Raw genomic sequence first — 27414 nt, forward strand, 5'->3', positions numbered from 1 at the left:
GGTGTCAAGATACTAGCTAAAGCCTTAGCCCACCGTCTTGAACCTGTCCTTCCATCTATTATCTCTCCCGACCAGGCAGGTTTCATACAGGGCAGGCAATCCTTCTCTAATTTAAGGTATCTTTTCAATATTATTTATGTGCATTCAACTACTCCTCTCCCTGAGGTTCTGATAACTATGGATGCAGAAAAGGCTTTTGATAGAATGAAATGGGACTAACTTTTCTTCACTCTTCAAAAATTTGGATTTGGACACTATTTTATAAAGTAGATAAAACTATTGTATTCCTCAATGGTTACTTCAGTACATACAAATAATATCCACTCTAAACTCTTTGACCTCCATCGAGGTACCAGGCAGGGCTGTCCCCTTACCCTGCTACGTTTTGCTATTGCTATTGAGTCCCCGGCAATTTCACTGCGGACCTGTGAAGATATACAGGGTGTTTTACCGGGTGGAGTCGAGCAGAAACTTTCCCTATATGCCGATGACCTGCTTCTTTACATCTCTGATCCAGCCTCACCTCTCCCACATATTTTCTCTATTCTTGAGCGATTTGGTCATATTTCAGGTTTTAAAATTAGTTCGCAAAGGAATGAAATTTTTCCTATTAACTCTAATTACCACCTTTCTTCCCTCCCTTTCAAGGTCTCAGTAAACAGTTTTAAATATCTAGGAATTTTAATTACTCGATCCCTTGGAGACCGTTTTAAGCTCAACTTTGACCCTTTGTTAGAATGTACCAAGCAGGACTTAATGCGTTGATCTAGCTTATCCCTTTCTTTAGTTGGTCACATAAATTCTGTAAAGGTGAATATTTTGCCAAAATTCCTATGCTTATTTCAGTGCATTGCACTGTTTATCCACATTAAGTATTTTTTTGTTGCAACAGACAAATTAATTTCTTCCTTTATTTAGAATTAGAAAACGCCCAGAGTTCATGAAGTTTTTCTACAAAGACCCAATCATTTGGGTGGTTCGGAACTTCCAAGTTTTCCGTTTTATTATTGGTCTGCACATATCCATAATATTTCTTTTTGTCTTCATTCGGACTGGGCTAGTTTAGCGTGGGTGCAATTGGAAGCAGCCTCCTGTCAATCTACATCTCTGCCTGCTCTGTTGTGCTCCTCCATTCCTTTCTCAACCAGTCACTTTTCTTCAAGCCCTCTCGTTGGACAGTCACTTAAGATTTGGACCACCCAGTTCAGAACACACTTTGGGTTCAATCTCTCTGTTTACGCAGCCCTATTGATGCAAACTATTTATTTCCACCTTCTATACATTGATAATATTTTTGCTTCTTTTGACTCTCCAACTTGGAAGTGCAATCTGCCCCACACACACTACTTTCGCTACTTACAAATCAGAGATTTTGCGTGCAAAAAAAATTGCTCAGTTTCCCTTATTGCCCCCTAAATCACCAATAGATATTATATTAGAACTAAATCCTTCTGTTGGGGAGTTTATTTCCAAACTGTATTCTCTCATTTTTTCACTATACTGCTTTTCGCTATCTACCTTGGAGCAAGATTTTGACTCAGACTTATCAGACGATAGCTGGAAGGCTATTCTCTCTCATGTACATTCCCCATCTGTTTGTGCAAGGCATGTGTTGCTACAATTTAAAATCTGACATCGTACCCATCTATCCAAAGTGAAATTATCTAAGATTTATTCGAATTTTGATCTAAGCTGTGATAAATGTCATACTGCCCCAGCCACTCCAACTCATGTGTACTGGCCGTGTCCTAAATTGGCTTTATTTTGGGCAAAAGTTTTTAGAACACTCTCACATATTTTTACTAGCAACATTGAACCTTCTCCTATTACATCACTCTTTGGAGTGGAACCAAATGGCTTCCCTCTTAGAAAAATTCAGACTGGCGCAAACACCTTTTCAACATTATTGGCTAGACGCATTATTCTATTAAATCGGAAACAGTCTGCCCGCCTTCTTTTACTAATTGGATACGTGATCTTATGTAGAATCTTAAACTTGAGAAAATAAAGTACACTATAAGAGGCTCCACTGATGGATTTTATGTAGCTTGGCAACCTTTCTTAGATTATTTTGAAGAACTAAAGCTCTGTGCTTTCATCTAACTAACCCTAATTAGATGGTATGTATGATATCTGACCTATAATTGTTGTTGATTTTCTTATTATTTATTTTTGGGGGGGAGTGGCTGGGGTGGGTTTCTTTATTTTTCTTTTTCTTCCTCCTACTTCTCTTTCTCTTTCCCTTTCCTTTCTCTTTCTCTTCCAAGTGTAAGTGTATTAAATTATTGCTGTCCTGTAAGCTTTTCTTGTACTCATTGTGATTGTCATTAAAGCTTAATAAACAGAAATTTTAAAAAATGCTATATAACTATACTTTGTTGGCGTTGTCATCTTGACAACCTTCCTAAAGTGTGTTGCTCAGAATTAGCTGCAATATTCCAACTGGGGCCTAACCATGTGTCTTATAAAGGCTTAGCATTGCTTGTTTTTGTATGGCTTTTAATAACCTTCTCAACTTCTCCTGACACCAGCAAAATCCTGTGGACATCTCAGATCTTTCTGTCTCTGCATCCACCCTTTAATACCTGCAGCATAATGGACTGAGTTCATGCAATGTGAGAATGTCGGATTTCTGATGTTGAGGTGAGGTACACAGGCCTTTGGGAATGTAGGGTTAAATGAGAGGGACATAATGGAAGGAATTTGATTTGCCTTCTCAACCTTTTATTGAAAGCAATGACCAAAACATTGCTGCCTCCTTCCTCTGGCTACGTTCTATTTTATGCCTTGTTTCCCTCCTGCACAATCTCCTCCTGATGTTAGGATGGAAGTTCATCACTCTCTCTCTCTCTCTTTCACACACACGTACACACATCATCAGCTCCTACAGCTTTAGAATGGACATTATGCAGCAAGCTAACACAATTCTGGACATGCTTCCTGGGCTATACTGCAAGGCACTGCCAGATTTGTCCAGGCACCAAAAGCAAGATTTCATAATGCTATTGGTCTCCTCCAACAAACCTCTTGTGGTCCCAAGGGCCTCATCCTATTAGTCCTCTCCCTGTGTATGTGGAAGGCATATTAGTGTCATCAGCCATGACTTCAGGAGATATACTGGATCACCAGTTGACTACCCAGAGGCAGAGTTTTAGGTCGTCTAGGCTGGTATGGTGGATTGCCACTTGATAATAGCATCCAGGCAGATTCCTGGGCAGCAAGCATTCAGTTGCAGCATAAGGTGATGGGCATCAGACACTCACTATATCAATGAAATCTATTCCTGATAATGAAATTGAGAGGGTTGTTGCTTGGATCTTTCACGGCCATGTACACTCTGTTAATTATTCCCTGTTCCTGTGGGAACCCTGCAAGACAATAGAATTGGGTGTCTATAGAATGCATGACTATAGAATTGGGTGTCTATAGAATGCATGACATGACTATAGAACTGGGTGTCTATAGAATGCATGACTATAGAATTGGGATCTGGGTGCCCTCGTGCATGAATCACAAAAGGCTAGTATACAGTGGAGCAAGTAAATAGGAAAGCTAATAGAATGTTATGATTTATTGTGAGGGGAATTGAATACAAAAGTAGGGAGGCAACACTTCAATTGTACAGGGCAGTGGTGAGTCCACATCTGGAGTACTGTGTACTGTGTTGGTCTCCTTATTTAAGGAAAGATGTAAATGCGTTAGAAGCAGTTCAGAGGAAGCTTACTAGGCTAATACCAGGAACGTGCAGCTGTCTTATGAGGAAAGGTTGGACAGGCTAGGTTTGTATCCACTGGAGTTTAGAAGAGTAAGAGGTGACTTGATCAAAACCTTTAAAATCCTGAGGGGTCTTGACAGTGTGGATGTGGAGAGGATGTTTCCTCTTGTGGGAGAATCTAGAACTGTTTAAAAATAAGGGGTTGCTCATTTAAGGCAGGGATGAGGAGAAATATTTTCTCTCAGATGGTCGTGAGTCTTTGCAACTCATTTTCTCAAAAGGCAGTGGAAGCAGCGTCTTTGAATATTCTTAAGGCAGAGCTAGATAGATTCTTGATTAACAAGGGGGTGAAAGGTTATTGGGAGTAGGTGGGAAATTACAATCAGATCAGCCATGATCTTATTGAATGGTGGAGCAGGCTTGAAGGGCTGAGTGGCCTGTGCCTGCTCCTAGTTCATATGTTAATATGTAATTGGTCTACTTACTCTCTTTATTTTTCAGATAAGACTGAGAACATGATGAACTATGAGATCCATCCAAGTAGAGCATCAGTTACTTTTTTTAAAACAGTGTTGAAGTGTTAGTTGACAAAGTAACCACTGCCTACTCGAGAGCAATTAGGGATGAGCAATAAATGCTGGCCTTGCCAGCAACACTCGCACCCCAATGTTATGAATGTGAGACAATTTTGCACTTTTTCCCACCCCTTGACTGAACACAGCAAGATGTATTTTTTATGAAGGAGTGTTTTAGCCCTTTTGAGTGCTGTGACTTTAAAGAACAGACAGGAAAAGCTTTCTTGTAAGTTTAAATCAAAGGAAAGAATAAATGTTTATTTCCACAAAATCCAAAATGTAAATGCAACAAATACCCACTCTTCAAGCACACATTTACACACGTAAGAAAAGATGATTTCTGCAGATGTAACATGCACTTAGATTACTAGTAGGGTAAAACAGAAACAGTTTACTTCTTTACACTGTCCTTGAAATGGTGGTTGAAAACATTACAGGCTTGAAGGATTCTTTCTTGGTTCCCTAAAGACAAATGGAGGTTGGAAGTTTCTGGCTTCTCAGTCAAAATTGTGGTCAAGTCTCTGTAGTGAAGAAATCCAATATTGCAGGCAAAATATATTAGCCCATCTTCACTGCCTGAGATGACTTTCTTTTCAAGGCAGGGTTTTTTCCTGCTTCTGGATGAGATCTTTCCCCCGAGGTGCTGGTCCCAAACTGTCTTGCTTGGTTGCCCTTGTGGATAAATAAGGTATTGGCTCCCCCTCCAGCCAGTTTCTGTCATCTGGTGACAGTATTGATGTATTACATTACCCACACAAGGGGTTGAAGTTGATGTAATTGGGGAAATACTTGATATCCCACCAACATTCCAGCTATGATCATTCCCACTGAGTGGCTTTATTTGAAATCCCATCTTCATGGGGCTGACAGGTCTAGCAGCCATTGTTGTTATAAGCCTCTCCCATTAAAAATGATGAGGGGTAATCAATCAGCAGCTAGGAGGGCCATTTGCATTTAAGTAACTTCCCAGAGATGTGTTCAGGTCTGTCTGTCTCTGTCTGTACCGAACCCACAAAAGAAATCACCTGATTTCCTGCAGTCCATTTTGTGAAGCTGCAGTGTCCATATTTCATGTTATTTTTTTCAAAGTAAAGCATCCATCTCCCAAGGGCATTAAGGGCATATGATGTGACCATAACACCAAGGGCGAATAGAGACAAAATGACAAGGATTTCTCAGGGCCACTTAGAAGCATCCAAAGGCAAAGTTTTGGTGGGTCAGTTTTTGGGCGGAGATTTTGATAGTCACCACACTGCCCAATTTCAATTTTAGTGCTTCACGGTTAAATAAATATTCAGCCCAGTATGCCACAAATGCATGGATTTGCTTGTAGCAGTTTTAGTCAAAGGTCAAACAGTGCTTATTATTCAAGCTCCTTCGCCCCTTGATAAGATTAGTTTGTTGTTTTAAATTGATAAATAGATGGTAGCCACAATGGTATCTGTTTTGCTCTCAGTTAAATAAATGAATGGTTTATCCACTATGTCTAGACATTTGAATAATAAGCAAAAGCTTTCTGCATAGAAATAGATGATTTTATGGTGGCTTACCTCTCAGTACAAATCAGTACTGCAGTTTGGATCAGCAAATTCTCTTGAGTTAACAATGTGGATATATTAGGATTACTGAAAGGATCATTTTTCTACCTTGAATTTAATCTCATCAAGTTTGACTAATAAGATGAATATAAAGGAAAGTAACTGGATATGAACAGAAACCTGTTGCAATTCTTCTTCATTCTGAGATTTGGGGATAGGAGCCCTATATTATGAAGCTTGTGTTATACATATTATGACTGAAGGTCAATTGACACAGACCAAAGGGGTACAGATCATCAAATATGGGCAGAATTTCACAAATCCAAAAAGTTTTCTTGAAAAAAGCTAGCTAACCACTTTGCTCATCTTTTCTGCCATTAACATCTGCATGTTGTATTATTTGATTACATTTGATCATCTTTCCACTTCCTCCTGAATTGTGAATTATTATTTTAGTTGCTTTGACTTTATGATCTCTGTAGAGACTGATGACTTTTAAAGAGAAATTTGAACTTCCAGTTATTAGCTGAAAGGAGGACACACAAGATTTCACATTTTAAAAGTTTTACTGAGACAAATGCAAAAATAACACTATGAACTAAACACTATTTTTATTTTGTAAGCAACGTATACTTTCAATTAGTGAACAGAGTGTGTTCCTTTCTAATTTTAGTTACAACTGAAAACCCCAATTTTGTTACATTATCGCTCTCTTAAGTAGATATTCAATTTTCCTGAAACCAGTGATTCTCAGCTCCCAAGGGTTTACTTCTGTTCTGTTCCTTTTGCAATACTATCTTCCACAGCGAACGTTTTCCTGGGGATTCTTCCTCTAGCACCAGCTAGGAAAACCCTCCAGCCTTGTTTTAACATCTCACGAACTTGGTTTTCAAACTGAGTGCAGACTCCCACCCATGTTCTGCACGATGAACAATAGAACCAGCATTTTCTCTGCTCAAGACGCACGCCTGACTAAATTCTATCTTTTCCTTGCTCTCCTCCTCTCAGATGGCTGCAGGCCACACAAGACCAAAAAACTGCAACTGCCGTTAGCCTGTGATTTTTCTGGGTTTATAGGGAAGCCAGTAACCTGATCTCAAAATGGCTTCCTCCATCTCCTTCTTCATGGCAACAAGAAACACCTTAGCTTTGTATCCAAGTAGAAAGGCTAATCAGTTACCTCTGGTCACATCTGCCTTTCATCTTAGAAACAAAGCGACAAGTTCCAGCAACTTGATATTGATAACTCCTTTCTGGGTCTTAGGATACTTGGGATCTTCTCACTGTGGACTTAGAAACAGTTGCCACTATCCCCAAGTGTAAATATCTAGCACCTTCCTCCCAACAAAATAATCTGAGTCTTCCATTTGATCTTTAACAATTAAACTACCCAGGTTTACATTCCTGGCAGACTTCAGCACATCACATGATCCCTTTCATTTACCTGAAATTTAAAGATACTGTCCCAAATTTTAACACTGCTATAAACCAAAAGATATGGTCTTAAAACATAATAATCCTATAAACCGCACAATTGTGACAATTTGTACAAATGCTGGTTCAACAATTTTCTATTGCTGAAGAGAGTGGAATAGTTGCTTGAGATTATAGTAAATCCAATACAGGTACAGCAATAGGTTAAACATGAATCACACAATTCTGAAAGAGCAGATTATGGAAAAGGTCTAAGGTCCTCTCACAGGGGGCAAGGTCCATTGATGGAGACCAGTGGGAGTCTATGGACAGCGAAATATTTCCACAAAAGCCTAAATTAAAACATGGTAAAATTCAACAGTATTTCAATAGAAAACTTGAGTCTACCAGTTGTGAGTAAGGTATTACTGTACCTGTCCATCCATTACGATTCTCTTTACTAACATCAGCGCCATGCTTTAGCAAAACTCTTGTGCACTCCAGGTATCCGAGCGTGACAGCAAGGTGCAATGAAGTCCGACCTCGTGGGTCAAGCTGTTCAATGTCAACCTGCCAATCAAAGGAAATGTTCAGCAGTTGCATTTTTCACCTGTTTGCTACTTGGATTTATAAATAAGCATGGAAAAGCAAAATTGGTCACATCAATGACAGGGTCATCTCCAATGGAACCTACTGTTTGGACATTTCTGTTAAAATCTGAGCTAGAACCAATTTGAAGCTGGGATTTTGCTGCATTGTGTGAGATATTTGAGCCAACAAACCTTCGACTGGGCTCAATTCTCTTTTTGCTCCCAATTATTTCCTTTCCTTTCCTCAAGCCACTTGACTTGCACTGGGTGTTCATCCACCACCTCACTAAATGTCCACTTTTCAGGTGTGAGACTAGACAATGGATATTCAACTGTGAGAAGCATCACATTACAAGCTCGGCTAAAGTGCAAATAAATCCACTTTCCAAAAGGTCTGCCAGCAGCTCGCAAGAGAAGCATGACTGAAACTGTTGTGGTCGTGGTGATTCTCAGGTAATGGAAGCAGAGCGAAACTGGGAAGGGGGGCAGCCAGACTGGGGAGTAGGCCTGACCAGAGGGTGCTGTGGTAGAAGTGACCAGGCAGAGAGGGTGGTGGTGATGATGATTAAGTGGGGAAGTAATGGTTAAGAGGTGGGAAGGTAGTAGCGATGATCAGATGGGGACGCAGTGGCAGTGATCGGATGGAAAGGTCTTGTGGTGATCGGGCATGGAGGTAGCAGTGATGACCAGGTGGGGAGATGGTGCTGGTGAACACGTTGGGCAGTGTAGCAATGATTGGGTAGATTTGTTGTAGATCTGATTTTCCTGTGTACAGCCTAATGGTACCGCTGCCTGCCTTAGGATAAATCAGTCTTTGAGTGGGGGGCCTCAAACAGGTGTTAGGCTCCTTATTTGCATTTTCAAAGGGCCTTCCTCCTCTATGAGGCATGGGACCTGCAATGATCTGCTGGTCTTTCCCAATATAGTGGGTGGTGCATTTTTGGATCATATTGAACTTAGACTACCTGGTCTCCATATTAGAGGCTTAGTGGGCTGTTTAGCCTCTGGTAGTGCTGCATGGCTGGATTTATAAGCCTTGCCCTTTCAATTACAATGTTCTTGGCATCATTCCTCCTGCCTCTTGTGACTCCAACAAGCTGTGATAACAGCAATGTGTCCGTCACCTAAAATTGTAAAAGCGATGACTGCAAGGGGCCACACTGGCATGGAATAAGCCATATCTTAAGCTCCAACAACAGGTCTGGATTTGTAGCATATATTTCCGCTAACTGGGTAGATTTCAGATCTATTATATCGATTCAGAAAGCCACAGCAAAACTTGAGATTCATCTGTGTCAGAACATAATTTAATAATTAGGTGTGATTAGGAACTAGTTAAATCATGCTTTATGATTGCAATCTTTATTCATGCATTATCGTTTAGTGAAATAGTTACATAACTAACTGGTCTTTAGTGTTTAGGAAATGAATCTTCCCTTGAAAAATTGGCCTGTCAGATACTTGTGTTTCAAAGCGAGAAGCTATATGTGCGACATTTATTGGCTACATTGATGAAGCTTTTACTACAGATATTATTAAGCATAATTGAACTGTTATAATGGATCAAAATGCTCAATATCAGAACCTTAATAACCTTTGTCCTGTAGCCAAGCCCCTACAAATACTGCAGGAATTCCATAAAGAAGATAGGGAAAACCAACTTTTGGTTTTGTTTCGAAGTGCAATATATCTGGCGCTGAGCTATAATGTCTTTGACATTTGCTCCATTGGTGCTGACTAGACGGTCTCATCATGGCTATTTATCAGTTCATTGAAATAAAATGAGTCACCACAAAATGCTTGGCAGCTCTTTTCATTGTGATTTATCATTTTCAAGCTGCAGTTTCTTTAAGAGACGCACCTTCTGTTACATGGAGGGAGAAATCCAGAGGATGAATGTACCATTTTCACTATAACGTCACAAGTGACACAGTATGGTTTGCATAATTGCCTGTCCTCCTTGAAACCAAGTACGCGGACATTATAGGGCGAATAAGCTCAAGGCTACTCCCCCAGTGGCTGAGTTGGACCAGAGGTTCGGCCTCATACAGGCCGTCCATCTTTGCTCTTGCTTGCAGTTGGTGCGTGGCCTGTGCTAAGGGGACAACACTTTTGGGGAAAAGATAGAAAGAACAGAAGGAAGGGAAGGGGAGGGAAGGAGGGAGGGAGGGAGGGAGGGAGGGAGGGAGGGAGGAAGGAAGGGAGGGAGGAAGGAAGGAAGGAAGGAAGGAAGGAAGGAAGGAAGGAAGGAAGGAAGGAAGGAGACTTGCACTTATATAATTTTTTTCATGTCTCAAAGTACTTTCCTACCCATTAGGTATTTTTGAAGTGAAGTCACTATTGTAATAGGTGATGCAGTGGTCAATTTGCTCACAGCAAGCTCCCACAAACAGCAATGTGATAATAACCAGATAAATTGTTTTTGTGATGTTGATTGAGGGATGAATATTGGGCAGAACACCAGGGATAAGTCCCCTGCTTTTCTTTGAACAGCCCTATGGGATCTTTTACTGAGAGGACAGGCAGGGCCTCACAATTAATCCAAAACAGCAAAATGTTATTTTATTCTCATCATTCAATGATAGATGGAGCCTCCAGGGATGAAACGCGGCCTGCCATAAACCCTTGGGAGGCATGTCTGAGTACAATGGGCAGAGTTGGTGCCAGCAGAAGTATAGGGCCACCTGCCCAGATACCTAACTTCAAGATGTTATGCTTGAAGACAAAGCCAGAATGGCTGTAAAAGAACCATTTTCTTGCAGCAGAGAAGAAGAACAAATATTAAACATTTCCACTGTTTCAATAAATGATCATAAAGTAAACATTGACAGGAAAACAGATGTGTTTCCAAGGTATATTGTCTTTCCTGGAGGCAGACTAGGAGGTATCAGGATGATGTATGTTGCGCCAACCGCCAAGGTATTGGCTCTGAGGAAGAGACATACAGACTCGGAACGTTAACTCTGTTTCTCTCTCCACAGATGCTGCCAGACCTGCTGAGTTTTTCCAGCATTTTCTGTTTTTATACCAAGGTATTCAAGCTACTTAATCTGGACTCCAGAAGAAATCATTAAAAAAACTTACAGCGTATCAAAAAAAGGAATAAGTGCAGCCAGCGAGTTACATTCTAACATGAGTATTTTTAACTGACATTTTCCACATGCCTTTAGGTGGTGATAGCATCTCAGCAGCTTCATTTGTACCAAAGAAGGTGATGTGCACAAAAGTTCACAGGTCTTCTGGATAATGTTAGCACTGGTTCTAACTTCTATTTAGGCGTTATGCGGCTATGGGAAAGCACTGGAGTTGCTGGGGATAAACTGCCACGGCCATTTTAACTGCCTATTTAATTATCCCTGCCAGGCGGGGAAGGTTAAAGCCTTCTTTATAATTCAGAGATGCCTGAATCTGGACAGCTGAGAGTCTGGAACTGCCACCATTGAAAGGGCATTCACAAAACGTATGTTTAATTACCATCCTCCTGTATCTTGTATACTGATCACTGAAATATATATTGGTATTTCGCTCCTTTGTGTGTCCTGAAACAATTGTCTGCCTCTTGATCTCCATATTATTTAAGCCCAGGGAGCTACCCTAGACAAATATTCTTACAGTAATCGTTTAAAAAGAGGGTATTAGGCCAGTGACAGTGATTTGCAAGGCTATAATTCAATTGAATGATATTGTTGATTATATCACAAATGCTATGGGAAAACGTGTTGAGACTGAATTACAGCCTTAAACTGGAACATGATAATACTATACATTGAGTATATTAGGCAGTAACAGGATGTTAATATAAGAAACTTAAATACTTGACAGAATAGAATTACATGTTTTCAACTCTAAAATAGTGAAAGATACACTGCACGCTATACAAAGTGCGCCATTTGCGGGATTACTATTCAGCAGTGACTCAGTTTAATACAGTTCACTACTAAATTACATGGTTTAAAAATATACCTTGATTAAAACGGGAAGCTGTGACCCAGTGGCAGTATCACCTCTGAATCAGAAGGCTGAGGATTCAAACCCCATCTTCGTGACTTCAGCAAGTGATCCAGACCTGATACTGCAGGGCTGCATTTTGGAGGGGCTGTCTCTGGGATGAGATGTTAAACCCTGATATGACCTCTCACGTGCACGTAAAAGATCCCATGACACTATTTCAAAGAAGGACGTGCTGGCCAATATTGATCCCTTATCACTAAAAAAATACATCAACTCGTCATTATCGCATTACCGTTTGAAGGAACTTGCCTGGGTGCAAATTAGATGCCACATTTCCTACAGCAGAGCAATCACTGCAGTCCAAAAGTACTAATTCACAGTAAGCCGCATTGAGACATCCTGAGGTCATGAAAGGCGTCATTCTCTCTTTATAGCTTGAAAACAAAGGGTGCAAATGATAGATGTGTATATTTCCACTGTTTTTTCTCTTATGATTGTCAAAGTAGGTTTGATGGTTGTGCCGTCAAGAAAGTGTAGCTTCTACATTCCTTTGAATAAGATCTTCTCAGCACAATACAGTTAACATGATGAGTCGTTCTCAACTGACAGCAAGGCTTGAGGTAAAACTTGTTTTAAAATGAAAGGGGTGTTCGCTAAAAATAAGTCCGGCGAATTTTGTGAAGGAAGTAATATGGAAACAATGGACTTGACTTTCCTCTTGGGAGCTTGCTTTGCTTTGCAAGTCGGGCCATTTCGTAGCTGGCAAACTGCACACTCAACTGACGTGTGGTTTTGCCCAGAATTTTTGTCTTTCCCCACAGGGTTCGGGTTTGCACTGCAGTTTGTGAGCCATGAACTAGTGCGGGAGGGATGCAAGTGCTGAGGCAGGCTGGTAGGAAGGCCTGCCTCAGTTCTCGGTGATGGCAGCATGGCTCCTAACATTGTTTAAAGGTCCCTTAAACCTCACTTCTCTCCCCCTCATCCTCTTATCCCCACCCCTACACCCTATGTTCCCTCCATGAGCCCTTATGTATCCTCCATACCCAGTATCCACCATCTACAATCATGAAATTGCATGAAATATCAATTTAAAATATTTTACATTCCTTGGGAAAAATATAAACTTCTCACCATCTAATAAAAGCCTCCCTCAAACACGCTATTATTAATACTGTGAAACAAATGCATTTTGCCATGTGAAGAAACCCTTCAGATACTTGTATTATTTTGTGTCAACAAACCAGAAACCACATCACAGGCACAATCTGTTATTACAACCTCTTAAGACTGTCATTTGTTCTCAGCTGAATGGAACACCTACTGTACTGAAACCCATCCACTGAAACTCAGCCAAGCATTCATAATGGCCACTCTGTAGTTGGACAACTGCTGGGAAGATCTGAACAAGGAAAGGGAGAAAATAAGTTTTAAAAAGAAAGATAGCGTGTACCTTCCCCAAAGAGAACTGAGGCCTAGGAGCAGATTAGTGTTCAATAAATGAAACTATAAACCTTACAAATAAGTGACTCGGAGGGGATCAATTCCTTGGTTGTATTGTGATAACAACATTATAAATATAGTGACAAGGTTTCTAAAAACAATTAAATTATTTCAAAAAGATGCAGTTAGACCTTTGTAAAAGTAACAATGAGGGAAGGACACCCCACTGGATGTACAATGGTTGGACTTGCTCTGGGGACGAGTGGTTGGGGGGTGGGGGGTGGGGGGATGAATGAATGGCACTCTCTGATCACTATAGTTACACTTGCCGACAGACTTTCTATGGACTATTGTACTGGAGCTTATTGTAAATTAGAGAGCCAAACTGGCACCGTGTCCTCTACAGGGGATCAGAGACCTGCGTCAACAGGGCAAACAATTGTGCATTTCTTCAACCAATCAGATTGAGGAGCCACTAATGAGCTGCGCAGTCAGAACCAGAAAAAGTCAGTTAGAATGGTGAATGTGATGCCAGATCGTGTACAGAAAGCGAAACAAAGGCCAGAATCTTACCAAAATCCAGCTTGTCCTGCTGCCGGGACCGAAAGCAGATCTCAAACCTTGGACAGTGGGACCCCAGGCAGGGTTTTATCAGTGGCAGTCAATGAAGATGCCACCACTGGGACTACCATCCAATTGAGGATGGCAGCCCCGCCTCTCGCAGCTGCTTTCCCAATTGAATGACTACCTAAGCCAGCTAGCTGTTTTCTCTCACATTGTTTTTAAACTGTGCCAGGGCCAGGCAGGCGGGCCCCAATTGGAGGGGTGAAACCTCCAGTGGTGTCATCGGAGTCAGGGGCTGGGGCAGCCATTGCCACTCGGCGGGGTGGGGGGGGGGGGGGGGGGGGAGTGGGGGGGGGGGAGGGAGGGGAGGTGGGGAGGAGAGGGGTGGGGGAGGGGGGGGGAGAGTGGGGGGGAGAGGGGGGGGGGAGAGGAGGTGGGGGGGAGAGGAAGTGGGGGGGGAGCACTCCCGTGTGCGGTGGGGGTGCCCATTAAGGAATCTGCCCAGGACCTGCTGAGAGGCCACCACAGTTTATCTCCACGCTCAGCGTGGCCCCTCCCAATGCTGGTAAAAGTTTGGCAGGGGTGGAAAGAAGCTGTTAAGCTGTTCATTGGCCAATCGGTGGAGTCGGTGGGCAGCCCACTGCTGACGTTCCCACCGTTGAGAATATGGGAAGACACGAGCTCCCCTCACAACGCCTCCTGCCGCCATTTTACAAGGCCTCCCATCCCATCTCCAGGGGGGTTGGTAAAATTCAGCACAGAGGGAAGGGGAAGAAAGGTTGCATTCAGGGAGGGAGATAAACCTACAGGAAGTAAAAAAAATGCATTTTCTTTATTTTCTTTTTAAAACTTCCATCAATGATTAAAATCTGTAGGAATGGGACTCCACATTTGTAGAAGGTAATTTTCAGTGCCAGAGAGGTTGTTGGTAGTAAGCAAGACTTAGTATGACGTTAAATGGCTGTATATACTGAAATGGACAAGCCCTAATTTTTTCTGGTGCATTTAGTCCTTTTCTCTGCAATGTCACGCCATTCCCTGTATTTGAATGCCGAGGCTCTCAGCAAGATTCTATCATTGGGCGGCTTTTGGAGCAGCACGCTGTTTTTAACTGCACATGTGTGGGCGCCGACAGTTAGCTGCCTGATACCCACACAGATAACAGCAAGCGCTTCTAGACTCACTGGTATTTCTAACCTCAAAATCTGGCCCAATGTGCTTGCTAAACACTCGGGGGAAATCTTTCTCCTACATTTTTAACAACTCTTAATGAAATCCAATAAACAACAAGTGAACTCATCGTTATAAAGCACAGCAACACAAAACACCACAACATTGAACATTGATCTGCTCCCGTTGATTTGGTTGGGATTAATGCTGCAACTTACACAATGAGAAAAAATGGTTCTAAATAGATGCTGGGAATGTTCTGAGAGCAAAATTTTACAAGTGGAGTTGTAAATCTTAATAGTATTAATGTGTACACGCAGCAGCTCCTTGACCTGACATCTCTTGAAACTTATATTGGAACATTGAATGATTGGGCTCAATCTGCTGAATGTATTCTTTTAAAGTAACTCTGATGCTCAAGCAATGTTCTCTGAATGAGAAATATGTCTGCCAAAGCAATAAAGAGCTCTGGAATTGATTTTTTAAAGATTTAAATGGAGTCATTTTTTTTGTCAATTGGGGAAAACTGATCTCAGCCTAAGCTCCGACTTCCAGCACTCAGCTATTGCCTGCAGATGGCCCTCTCTCAATTATTGTCAGACCATGTACCACAGCACTGATTCGCACCAATGCCATTGAGTTCCTGACCTCGGTCACATCATTGAAAAGAGGCAATGCAGTGATCCTGGCTGGCTGCTCAAGCTAATGGATGGCTCATTCACATCATTCACCTCCATGTGCTGTCATTGAACAGTATAAGGAAACCAAAACAAGAAACACAGAGGTAGTTATGCTGGGGGGAAAAAAATAGGAGAGATGGTCTGGTTTGGAAAATTATACGCCGAAAGTTGTCATTTTAATAATATGTAGTGAGAAAAAAAGGAGCTTGGGGCAGGCAACGGACCAGGAGAATCTCTCTTATCATTCATGTGTGGACTCAAGACGAATATCTCCATTGAAGAAGAGTTGCTGCAATCCACATTGATAACAAGAACTCTAAGCGACCCTGAAAGTGATCTTCTGCAACAGTGTTGTGTGGCATGACCCCACTCTGACCAATCTTGGAGTGAACCTGGACTGCATGCAAACCTTCTGCTGCCACTTTGAAAAAGGTCATCACCAAGTCGGAGACAAGAGTTAGCCCGGCCCAGAAACTGGAGATTACAGGCTGGTGCATATCAGCATTAGTGCTTTGGACATCAGCGATGGTCCTTGTGTACACTGTAGCTGAGTGCAGTGCACTGGTATGGAATGGAAGTAGCCAGACTCGACTTGTTAATGTCCAACAATGCGTTGTAACACTGAGGCACTCATGTCGACCCCAAACACTCTGTCTGGCTGTGCTGTCGCACGTCACTCCCCTTTTCATTCACCTCCGGAAAATCCAGCAAATCGAGGAAGTGAACTTCTCCCCACACACCAGCACCTCGACAACATTCCTGCACACTGCCTGAAGTCGTGCAAGGCCTTTTGGACCCAAGTGCCTAATCTTTAACAGTGCAATTTCAACCTTCCTGATGAAGCTTGGAAAGTAGAACGTAGTTCACAGGAAGTTACAAACGAATCGTTTGTGAAAGATCCAACTCAGGGGACTCCTAGCTGTGATCTTCTGCAAAGCTCATGGTCAACCCTAAACCGCATCTACACAAACCATGACAGATACGGGTGCTTGATGCACAAATGGAGAACTAAAAACTCTCCAGACCATTGGTACCCAGAACAGACCATGGAACATATAACAACTCCACGCCCACTCACAATTACGAAGGGGGCATCACAGTGATATATACTTCGTTAGCCACTGCCATAATTATCTGAATTAACAACCGAATGCAAAAGGTACAGTCATTGCCATATACCAGCCATAAGAAAGAGGTTTCTCATGGAAAATAAAACATTTCTAAACTCTTGATCCATCCTAAACGAACCTGAACTTGAAAGATTAGCCCAGTGATCTGATATGCGTATGGTACTGCAATGCTGCAGTACAATCTTTGCATGAAAGGGCCTTTACATCTATCGCGTTCAAAACTTCATTGAGATCAAATGTTTCTGTGAAGTTTGCTGTTTAATAGCGCTGGGCGATCAACTCCCTGGCATCACAGATAAGCTGCTGTGGGACTTAAATGAGCATTTGAAATAATCCCTGATCAATGATGAGTGTTTCATAGTATAGCTTAGAATCGCAAAAAATGACACTTGCCAACACAGCCCATCTACATTTTTATTGGAATTGCTTGAAATTTGTTCAGATAGATGGGCTACAATGCAAGATGAAGACACAGGCCTCTATGTTACTCAGATCCCTTGTGGCTTTTTGATAGGACACAATGCTTCTTCTACAGAATACTGCAAGGTAAAAGTTGTTCCTTGTTGCACACATCTGCCAGGTCGAAAAAGGCTGCACAGAAAGTAATAATTTCACAGGGCTTTGTCCCTCTCCCCCAAGCACCTCTGTAATACGTCTAGCCCTGTATTGGTCTGGGCAATTTTTCAGGTTGCCCTTATTGACTACGTAAAACAGGCATCAAGCACCTTGTTTAATTATTACAGGTCCCAACATTGTTTTAATGTAGATTTCCAGCTTTCACACAGTTTTGTCTGTGAGGTGAGGTCATCAGTTTTGCATTAGAATAAAAGGAAAATTTCCAACCGATGGAGGAAACTGTAAATTGCACTATTTACTGTGGTCTGGTATATTTCTCTAGCTTACATAACAATCCCTAACAGTAAAATTCCCTCGGATATCATTTAGCTGTAAAGATTTCAACAAATGGGGATTCACTGCCTGTTTGATGTAGAAAGAATCTGTCCACACACCAGGAAAATCGTCTTAATAGCGTTCATGTGTCTGAGTCAGGTATGCCTATTGCTGAGTTAATTAGTATTCTATCTGATGATGGACACTAACAGGGCTCCATATAGTGACACCACTATTCCTGGCCATTACGCCTGCAAATTGCACTGCTATAAATAACTGGAATTAATTTTGTGCACATAAAATCATAGAAATTTACAGCAAAGGAGGCCATTCGGCCCATTTTGTTTGTTGCAACCAAAAAAGAGCTATCCTGCCTAATTCCTCTTTCCAGCTCTTAGTTCATAGGTTACAGCACTTCAAGTGCATATACAAGTACTCTTTAAATGTGATGAGATTTTCTGCCACCACCAGCAGTCAGTCTCAGATCCCCATGGCTTCCCGGGTTTTTTTCCCAGGCCGGAAATTTCCAGCCCCATCGGTGTCAGGCGTCATGGCGGGTGTCGGGAGGGGCAATATGGCAAGAAAGCCAAAAATCGGTTACACTCCGTCATGAAAACCAGTTTGCGATTGTCTGCTCCACCTGTCAATGCCGCACACCAGGAACCTGATTTCAATACTTTAGCATCGCATTATAAGCCCCCTTCGCTGGGATCACGCCCCCGCCCCCCTACACTGGATCACCTGGGCATCACACCAACTGAACATAAGCGACATGCACCTGGCGAGCTGCACTTTGCTCAGGACTTTAAGGTTTGTTTGCCTGCCTTGCTTCAGGCAGCACTCACAGTCATCAGCGCCAGACTTCACAGGCAGCACCACCTCACTTATAGAAGGGCTCACGGGCAGGTCTCTACCTACCAGACCAGCTGTAAGGCTGGGGTGGCTTTTCAATGGCTGCAGGGCTAGGGTTTACTCGGGGAAGGGGGAGAAGTGGCCTCGGGCAAGGGAAGGGGCTGTACTGGGAAAGGAGGGTATCTCGGGGTATGTGCGAGGGCACAAGTTGATCTATGCAAGTGGCCTCAAGATGGTGAGGGCTGAGGAGGCAGTCTCCAGAGGAGATGAGGCCAGATGGAGATGTGAGGGTTTGTGTGAGACAGTGAGTGGTGATGTCCCTTGAACTGGCAGTGAGTGAGATGCCAGTGAATGTGTGATGGGCTTGCGAGTGTGTGAGTTTAGAGTGATGAGATGGTTGCCTTATCTGGGCAAGTGGAGAGTATTCCATCACACTCCTGACTTATGCCTTGTAGATTGTGGACAGGCTTTGGGGAATCAGGAGGTGGGTTACTTAAGCTCACCTATTCCCTTTGGGGAATAGTAGGGAGATGGTAGAGGATTCTTGGGCTGATTATCAGGCACTACTACTGTGCCACAAGACCTCCCTACTTATTGGGGTGAAAAACCTTCTCCCCAGGTCACCTCTAATTCTTCTGCCAATTAATTTAAATCTTTGTCACATGGTTATTGATCTGTTTGTTAAGGGAAATAGGTCCTTCCAATCCACCCTATCTAAGCCTTTCATGATTTTATACACTTCAAGTAAATCTCTCCTCTGTTTCAAATACAACAATGCCAGCCTATCCAATTTCCCTTCATAGTTAAAATTCACCAGTCCTGGCAACATTCTTGTGAAAAAATATATCATGGCAGCAGGTGCCCAGAGTCCATCCACCATCCACAAGGCACAAGTCAGGAGTGTGATGGAATACTCCCCACTTGCCTGGATGAGTACAGCTTCAACAACACTCAAGGAGCTTGAAACCATCCAGGACAAAGCAGCCCGCTTGATTGGCACCACATCCATAAACATTCACTCCCTCCATCACCCACACACAGTGCCAGCAGTGTGTACCATCTACAAGTGCACTACAGGAACTCTTCAAGGCTCCTTTGACAGCATCTTCCAAACCCACGACCTCTACCATCCAGAAGGACAAGGGCAGCGCATTGGAACATCACCACCTGCAAGTTCCTCTCCAAGCCCCACACCATCCTGACTTGGAACTATATCACTGTTTGATCACTGTCTGGGTCCAAATCCTGGAACAGCCTGGCGTAAGAGCTGTGGGTTGCCTACACCACAAAGACTACAGCGCTTCAAGAAGGTGGCTCACCACCACCTTCTCAAGGGCAATTAGGGATGGGCAATAAAAATGCTGGCCTAGCCAGTGAGGCCCATATCTCATGAAAGAATAAACAAAGTGTGTGCGTGTGTGAGTGTATGAAGATACACTAGGGCTAGAATCTTCGGGTTGGCGAGTAGTGGTGAGGCCTGCTCGCCGATGCATAAAATGACACGCGGTGATGTCGGACGTGCATCCCAACGTCACCGCGCGTCATTCAGATCTTCAGTTTGGCGGGCACGCACCGGAGTTGGCTGCGTGCCCGCCGAACTGTCAAAGGCCTGTTAAGGCCATTTAAATAGTAATTGAAAAATTTAACGGAGCTGCCCGCCCAACCTTAAGGTTGGCGAGCGGGGCAGGCGAAGAGCCCAGGCAGCCTTCGCATTTATCATGAAACCTCATCCACGGGCGGGATGAGATTTCATGAAGTGTTTAGAAATTGAATGAAAGTTTTAATTAAAGTTCATTGACACTGTCACATGAGGGGACATGACTTAAAAATTTTTTTTTTCTTTATTATGATCTCCCTGAGGCAGCTCTGTGCCCCGTCTCAGCCTACACCCCCCACCCACATAGGGAGTGCTCAGCGCTTCCGGGTGTGCGTGTCACGCTGGGCGGGGCTTAATTGGCCCACCCACGTAAAATGGCGGCGCGCAGCTGATGACAGGCGGCGATTGGCTGCACGCCCGCCCACACCCGCTCCTGTCCAACCCCCCCCCGACGGGGAGAAGATTCTCCCCTCGGAGGCGGATTCGTCCCAGATTTGCACTGTGTGATTTTTTTTTTGACATTTCACAACATTTCTATGAATGCACTTCATTTTTTATTGCAGTATGCATTTCCCAAGGCCAGGCTGTGCATTTTGACATCTTCTTTTAAAGCAAGGGAAAAAAACAACCTCTAAACGAAATAAACCTGCACAGTGGTGAGGCAGGGTTGGCACACAATCTGAAGGATGCAGATTTTTTTTGTTAGATACATAAAATCTTCACTCCACTGGGCTGGTGATAGCGGGCAGGGAGAAAAGCCATGTTACCCGCCGGCCGCAATGGCAGGTCTTTGCGCCGTATCATCCCATTCCCGCCTCATTTATTAAGCAGCCATAGGAAACGTGCCATCCCGCGGGTGGTCGACCTCCAATTTTCCCGCCATGTTGTTACCTCGCCGCTAACTCGCGGAGGGCGCCATATTTAAACTGCAGCCGCACGCACACTTCTCAATCCTTGCACCCCAGGACTGCTCCAGTGAAGACATGGCCCCAAAAGCCAAGAAGAGTGTAGCCACCCCCAACGATTCAGTGATGGCAATACAAGTAAAACAAGTCATCATAATTCACAACCTAGTTATAGACAGTCATTCAAATAAAATAAAATAGAAAATAATGAAACAATTGTACGATTATGAACATTTAATTATACAAATAATTACAATTCGTTGCAAAATGCAGGTCTCTTTAATTTGCAATATAAAAATGAAAGGTATGCTGTACTCCGCATTTTGTACTTAAGTCCATAGATCATATGTTGTCAGCTTGAGTTCATTAACTTTCAATTATTTACATACTATTTATGAGTTTCATAAAAGAGGGAATTGGGCTGTCGCATGTTCTATTCATTCTATATCTTATTTGCAGAATGGTGACTTTCTGTAATACATCCTTCCTGTAATAATATATATTATGCAGCCATCCCTCCGCTCATTGTATTTTGCTGAAGAAATAAGTCTGCTTTTATTGTAAGATACTGCTGTAGTTCTGGTTATGAGTTCTGTTTGCTGGTGGTTCATGGAGAATCTTTTCAAGTAGATTCTGTAGACTGTTTTCTGTAGTGTGCAGTTTAAACAGAATTTGTTTGCTGACTTCGCTGTTTCCTATTGGTGATGCTGTTCAGACAACAATGTTTCAACATGATGTACAAATTGGACTGAGAGTTGGTTACTGATATTTGCACCAGATATGTCATTTAGTTACAGCTTAGCTCTGATCAACACTTCTGTGCTCTAAGTCCCAGCATAGACACCAATATAGACTGGTTCATTTGAATAGCCTATTTCTGTTCTGTAAATTCAATGTAAAAATAGTCTGATTCCAATCTTTGTGATGTCAGGAATTTGAACCTTTAAATCACTTGGTGAGAATATTTCAATCCTGGGTCAAGAAAACAAGAAAGCAATATTTTTCTTCTGGTAATAACACTATCATATTTCTTATGTACTGGAAGACAGGCTGTTGGGGGTTGTGAATGTGGTAATTGGAGTAAGAGCCAGAGTGACTGCAAGAGTTTAAAACCTATACTAAGGAATGGTTTTGATATGTTAATGAACCAAGAGGAACTTCAATCAGAATTTTACATAAAGCAATAAGAGGAGTAGTTTTGAATTGAGTTGCTTTAGTTCAAAGAGGGATATATGCAAGTTGTAAAAGGTGTAAGTAAGTAAGGTAAAGATAGGGTAAGTTTGTTTTTGTTAAGTCTAAGAGCTAGGGTAAAGAAACAAATTTCATCAATTCTGGGAAGAAAGCATTTCTGAAGAGACTGGTTGAGACAATAGAGATCAAAGGGAAGGGTAATTGTGGATTTTTTTTTTGCTTTTTAAAAAAAATAAACATTTACTTTACTATAAAATCATCACAAGTAGCCAGAGACATCATTTCTTGATTTCAGAACCTCTCATCATACTATACAAATTGCAAAAACCATTTTGGCAGCTGTTTCAAGTTTCCCTTTGGGATTTGGATAGCTCAGCATTTACGATCAGCTGTGCCATTGTCGCACAAATGATCTCCATGTAGTTTGCATTATAACTGGTGATTCAGCAATGGTCCAGTCCGTATAGAGAGAGTGGGTTGACAATAGAGCGACAATATGATCATCCTGATGCTCTGACCCATGCTCCCTGTGATAATGACTTTCCATTGGAAGAGTGGAATCGCTCCTTAAACATGTTATATGTACATTTCACAGGTGGTGTCCCTTGCACTTCAAGGAGGTTCCAGGCTTGAACCCCAACTTGTCCTAGGCTGATTGTTGTCAAGTTGGTCAGCAGAGAGAGCACCACAATTTATCTCAGGATCCCATGACCTGAATGGGGAAAGTTAATCAGCATTGATACCCCTAGTTGCTAACTAGTTGGTCCTGTTGAGTGTGTGTGAACATCAGGTTCAGGTTTGGTTGTTAGGCTACACATGGTGGAATGTCCGCCAACATCACCTGCCTAGGCTCAAACATGAAGAACAGACACTGGGCTAGTTTCTAGAAGGTTGCCGGCGTCTATTGAATCACAGTCCTGTAACAGACAGGGGATGGGGGGAAACATATTTTACAATTGAAGGACAACTGTATTAGCAACAAAATTAAATATGTTTATGGAGAAAGTGAAGAAATAGCCTAAATTCTCCTCAATATAGTGTATAATCATAAACAAGTTTAACAGAAAATAACTTTTGCATGATTTTAAGAAGAGATACCATTGGGTTATATGAGAAAATCTGGTGCATCATTAATCCCCGATTTGTAATGTAGTGCATTAGGCAGAATGTCAGCTGTGATCTGCCTGATATCTAAAGGAGAACAGAAGGCAACAGTGTCATGGGCTTTAGGTTTCTAGAATGACTTTGACTCATAAGCAGTGTTTACAGCTGCTGTGAATTCAGATTTATTGCAGACTCACAGCCATTTGGATTTAGTCCTCCAGCCTAACTTACAGGCAGCCAAGGCAACCAGAGTAATTCTCTCATGAGGATCTGAAATAAAAGCAAAAAACTGCGGATGCTGGAAATCGAAAACAAAAACAAAAATACTTGGAAAAACTGAGCAGGTCTGGCAGCATTTGTGGAAGGGAGCACAGCTAACGTTTCGAGTCCGCATGACTCTTCAACAGAACTGAATCTGAGGATCTGAAACTGTATTGTCAGAAATGCTTTGCATTAGCTGAGAAAATAGCTCTTGTACTGCCACAAAAACTCTATGTTAGTGTTTATGTACAGTGTAGTGGTGATGCCACTGGGCTAATACTACGGAGGCCTGGGCTAGTGATCCAGAAAATAATATAGGTTCAAATCTCACCGTGACAGATGGAGAATTTGAATTCACTTTAAAAGATTTGAAAATTTAAAAACTGGTGTCAGTAAAAGTGAAGCTGTTGAAAAATTGTAAAAAAAGAAATCCTCAAATGGTTTATTAATGTCCTTTAAGGAAATAAACCTTCTACCTTTACCTGTTTATGGTCCTATATGTGACTCCAGTCTCACACCAATGTGGTTGACTCTTAACTGCTCCTAGCAATGACTTAGCTAGCCACTCACTTGTATCAGCAGTTACAGCGGTTCAAGAAGGCCTGCCACTTTCTAAGGGCATCGAGGGAGCAGCAATAAATGCCAACATTGCCAGCGATGCCCATTCCCTGAGAATGAAAGAAAATGTATTGACGATGAAAAAAGGTAACCTGGGCCCTGTCAGCTAATTCCATCTCCATATACTGGCCTTCCCTCTCGCCCCGTCTCCCAGGGGCTAAACAACAGAGACCTGTAGCCAATTCAGGATCCTCCCTCAGCATCTACTCTATGAACCCACATGAATAATCAGGCAGGTCTACTAATAACCTCAGCCTCGTCAATCTGAATATCCAGCATTTTGTGGCGTGGGTGAAAAACTGATTGATACTCTGATTATTCTCAGGTTCTTAAATTGAAACTTGAGGCTGATTTATCAAATGAACTGCACCGGTTCGGGTAAATCTGTGATGTTCACACTCTGGGCTTCCTGAACCGGGGGGAGAAAAAACATGCCTACCATTATCCCGACTCCTCCCAGCCTCCTAAAAATTAGGAACAGAAGCAAATATGGAGAAGGCCACCAGATCCTTTCTTTCCACAGAACATGTACAATTTATCCTATCTTGGGTTCTATCCAGTCCACACAAACTTTTGCAGGAGAGCACAGGCAAACTGCTAAGAGTATGCTTAAACTAATGGGGTTGAAGGTCTTTTCTTACTGCCAAGCTGTGAGGGTCCCAGTTGACCTGTGGCAGCACATTTTCAAGAGGACATTGGCCTGCAGCACCAGACGGGTAATGCAACATAACCTGACACAATAATCTCACTCAAGGAGACTATGGTGCTAAATGAGCAAGCAGAAAAAGCCACTAGGACGCATTAGGTGATATTCTTCTCAGGTTGAGGCTTAGGATACATTAATCAGAACTTCAGGCACCAGCTAGCAGTGCAAACCCTGCTTGGGGAGTCTGTACCCAGAGAGCCAACAATGGAAAAGGTGCCCCCTTCCCCAGCACTGGTTTCCTTTACCTTGATAAGCTTTCAATTCCTCACACACCGACACACTGCCCCTAACACTTTTGACACATAAGGCTTCAAATAAATACTCAAGCCTTGAGGTTGTGCCAGCAATGTTTGTCAGAACACCTTTGATGCAATTCAAGATATCAGCAAATTTTAATTTTAGTTGATGTGTGGGAAAAAAATTGACTATGACCACAAGGTGTCATCAGTGAACACGTGTAGCTTACATGGGCAGTTCACATGCTCGGAGATACATAAAGCGAGAGTGAAGTGCCTGGATAGGAACTGAGCCCATACAACATTGTAATTATGTGCAGCTGAGGCAGTCATCTATTCATAATATATTAATCTGTCCAACTAGATCAGTTGAGCACTGTATGACAGTAACACTACCAAACCAAGCTGTGAACTACCCTGATTCTCTTGAATTCCATCAATTCTTCCACTAGAGTTGCAGACTTCTGTAAAAGAAAATTTGCTAGAAAAGACTTATTCAAAGGGTAATTTTTCAACTTCACATTCCCAGCAGGGACCCCTGCCAAGAGCGTACATCAAAAAGTCTTGGCCCAGCACTGCCCAGGATTCTCCAACTGTTAACAAATTTCTGGTGTGCAAGACTCATTCATCTCATTAATACTTTATGGGATGATTCAGAAAGTTACTGCCTCCTCCACACTCAGCTATTATCACATTAAAAGATACAGTAGTAGAGCAGTGCATTGCCACTGCATTGCCATGGTCCACAGATTGATAGGGTATGGGTTTTTTTACTAGCCCCAAATTGGTTTAGTATCTTCTCCTCCATGCTCCTGACCTTTGCCTTCCCTGCAAATGTGGAAGGAGTCCCTGTGACAAGTCTCCGGGTCCTGATAGACTTCATCCTAGGGTCTTAAAAGACATGGCTAATGAGATAGTAGATGTGTTGGTGTTAATTTTCCAAAATTCCCTAGATTTTGGAAAGGTTCCATCAGACTGAGGAGTAGCTAATATAACCCCTCTATTCAAGAAGGGAGGGAGGCAGAAAACAGGAAACTATAGGCCAATTGGCTTGACGTCTGACGTGTGGAAGGTGTTAGAATCAATCATTAAGGAGGTTATAGCTGGGCACTTAGAGAAATTCAAGTTGATCAGGAAGAGTCAACATGCTTTTGTGAAAGGGAAATCATGTTTAACCAATTTATTCGAGTTCTTTGAAGGGGTAACGTGTGCTGTGGACAACGGGAGCCTGCAGACATGCTGTAATTGAATTTCCAGAAGGCATTTTATAAGGTGCCGCATCAAAGGTTATTGTGGAAAATAAAAACCCATTGCATATTAGCATGGATAGAAGATTGGCTGGCTGGCAAAAAACAGAGAGTATGCATAACTGGATCTTTTTCAGATTGTTAGGATGTGATGGGTGGAGTCCCACAAGGGTTTTTGCTGAGGCCTCAACTTTTTACAATTTAAATCAAATACTAAGATGAGGGGAGTGAAGGCATGATAGCTATGTTTGCAGATGACACAAAGATAGGTAGGAAAGTAAGTTTTGAAGAGGACATAAGGAGGTTGTAGACGGATATAGACAGGTTGAGTGAGTGGGTTGACGGAGTATAACGTGAGAAAATGTGAAGTTGTTCACTTTGGCAGGAAGAATATAAAAGCAGAGTGTTACTTAAGCAGAGAATTCTGAATTCCGAGCTGCAGAGGGATCTAGATGTTTTAGAGCACGAGTCACAAGAAGTTAGTATGCAGATACAGCAAGTAATTAAGGCTAATGAAATGCTATCCTTTATTACGAGAGGAATTGAACATAAAAGTAAGGATGTTATGCTTCAGTTATACAGGGCATTGGTGAGACCACATCTTGAATATCGTGTGCAGTTTTGGTCTCCTTATTTATGGAAGGATGTAAATGCGTTGGAGGCGATTCAGAGGGGGTTTACTAAATTGATACCTGGAATGAATGGGTCGTCTTATGGGGAAAGGTTAGACAGACTGGGCTTGTTTCCACTGGAGCTTGGAATGAGGGGTGACTTGATTGCAGTACATAAGATCTTGAACGGTATTGACAAGGTGGACATGGAAAGGGTGTTTCCTCTGGTGAGTGAGTCCAGAACAAGGGTCCATTCTTTTAGAATTAGGGGTCACCCTTTTAGGACAGAGAGGAGGAGAATTTTTCTCTCTCAGAGGGTTGTGTGACTTTGGAACTCTCTGCCTCAGAAGGCAGTGGAGTGGGGCCATTGAATATTTTTAAGCCTGAGGTAGATAGATTCACATTAGGCAAGGGAATCAAAGGTTATCA

The 27414-nt window shown here is 42.4% G+C and overlaps 1 protein-coding gene across 2 annotated transcripts in view; it reads right to left on the reverse strand.

Annotated features, from left to right (window-relative positions):
• ankrd13b (ankyrin repeat domain 13B) overlaps positions 1-27414 on the reverse strand; it is a 352153-nt gene that overhangs the window by 114827 nt on the left and 209912 nt on the right. For both annotated transcript variants that reach the window (XM_078548006.1, XM_078548005.1), the window contains exon 2: positions 7676-7811. In XM_078548006.1, coding sequence (XP_078404132.1) covers positions 7676-7811 — 136 coding nt within the window. The remainder of the gene's footprint in view (positions 1-7675; positions 7812-27414) is intronic.

The sequence above is a fragment of the Cetorhinus maximus genome, chromosome 9 (genome assembly GCF_964194155.1).
Source record: "Cetorhinus maximus chromosome 9, sCetMax3.hap1.1, whole genome shotgun sequence".
In the NCBI taxonomy this organism is placed as follows: domain Eukaryota; kingdom Metazoa; phylum Chordata; class Chondrichthyes; order Lamniformes; family Cetorhinidae; genus Cetorhinus; species Cetorhinus maximus.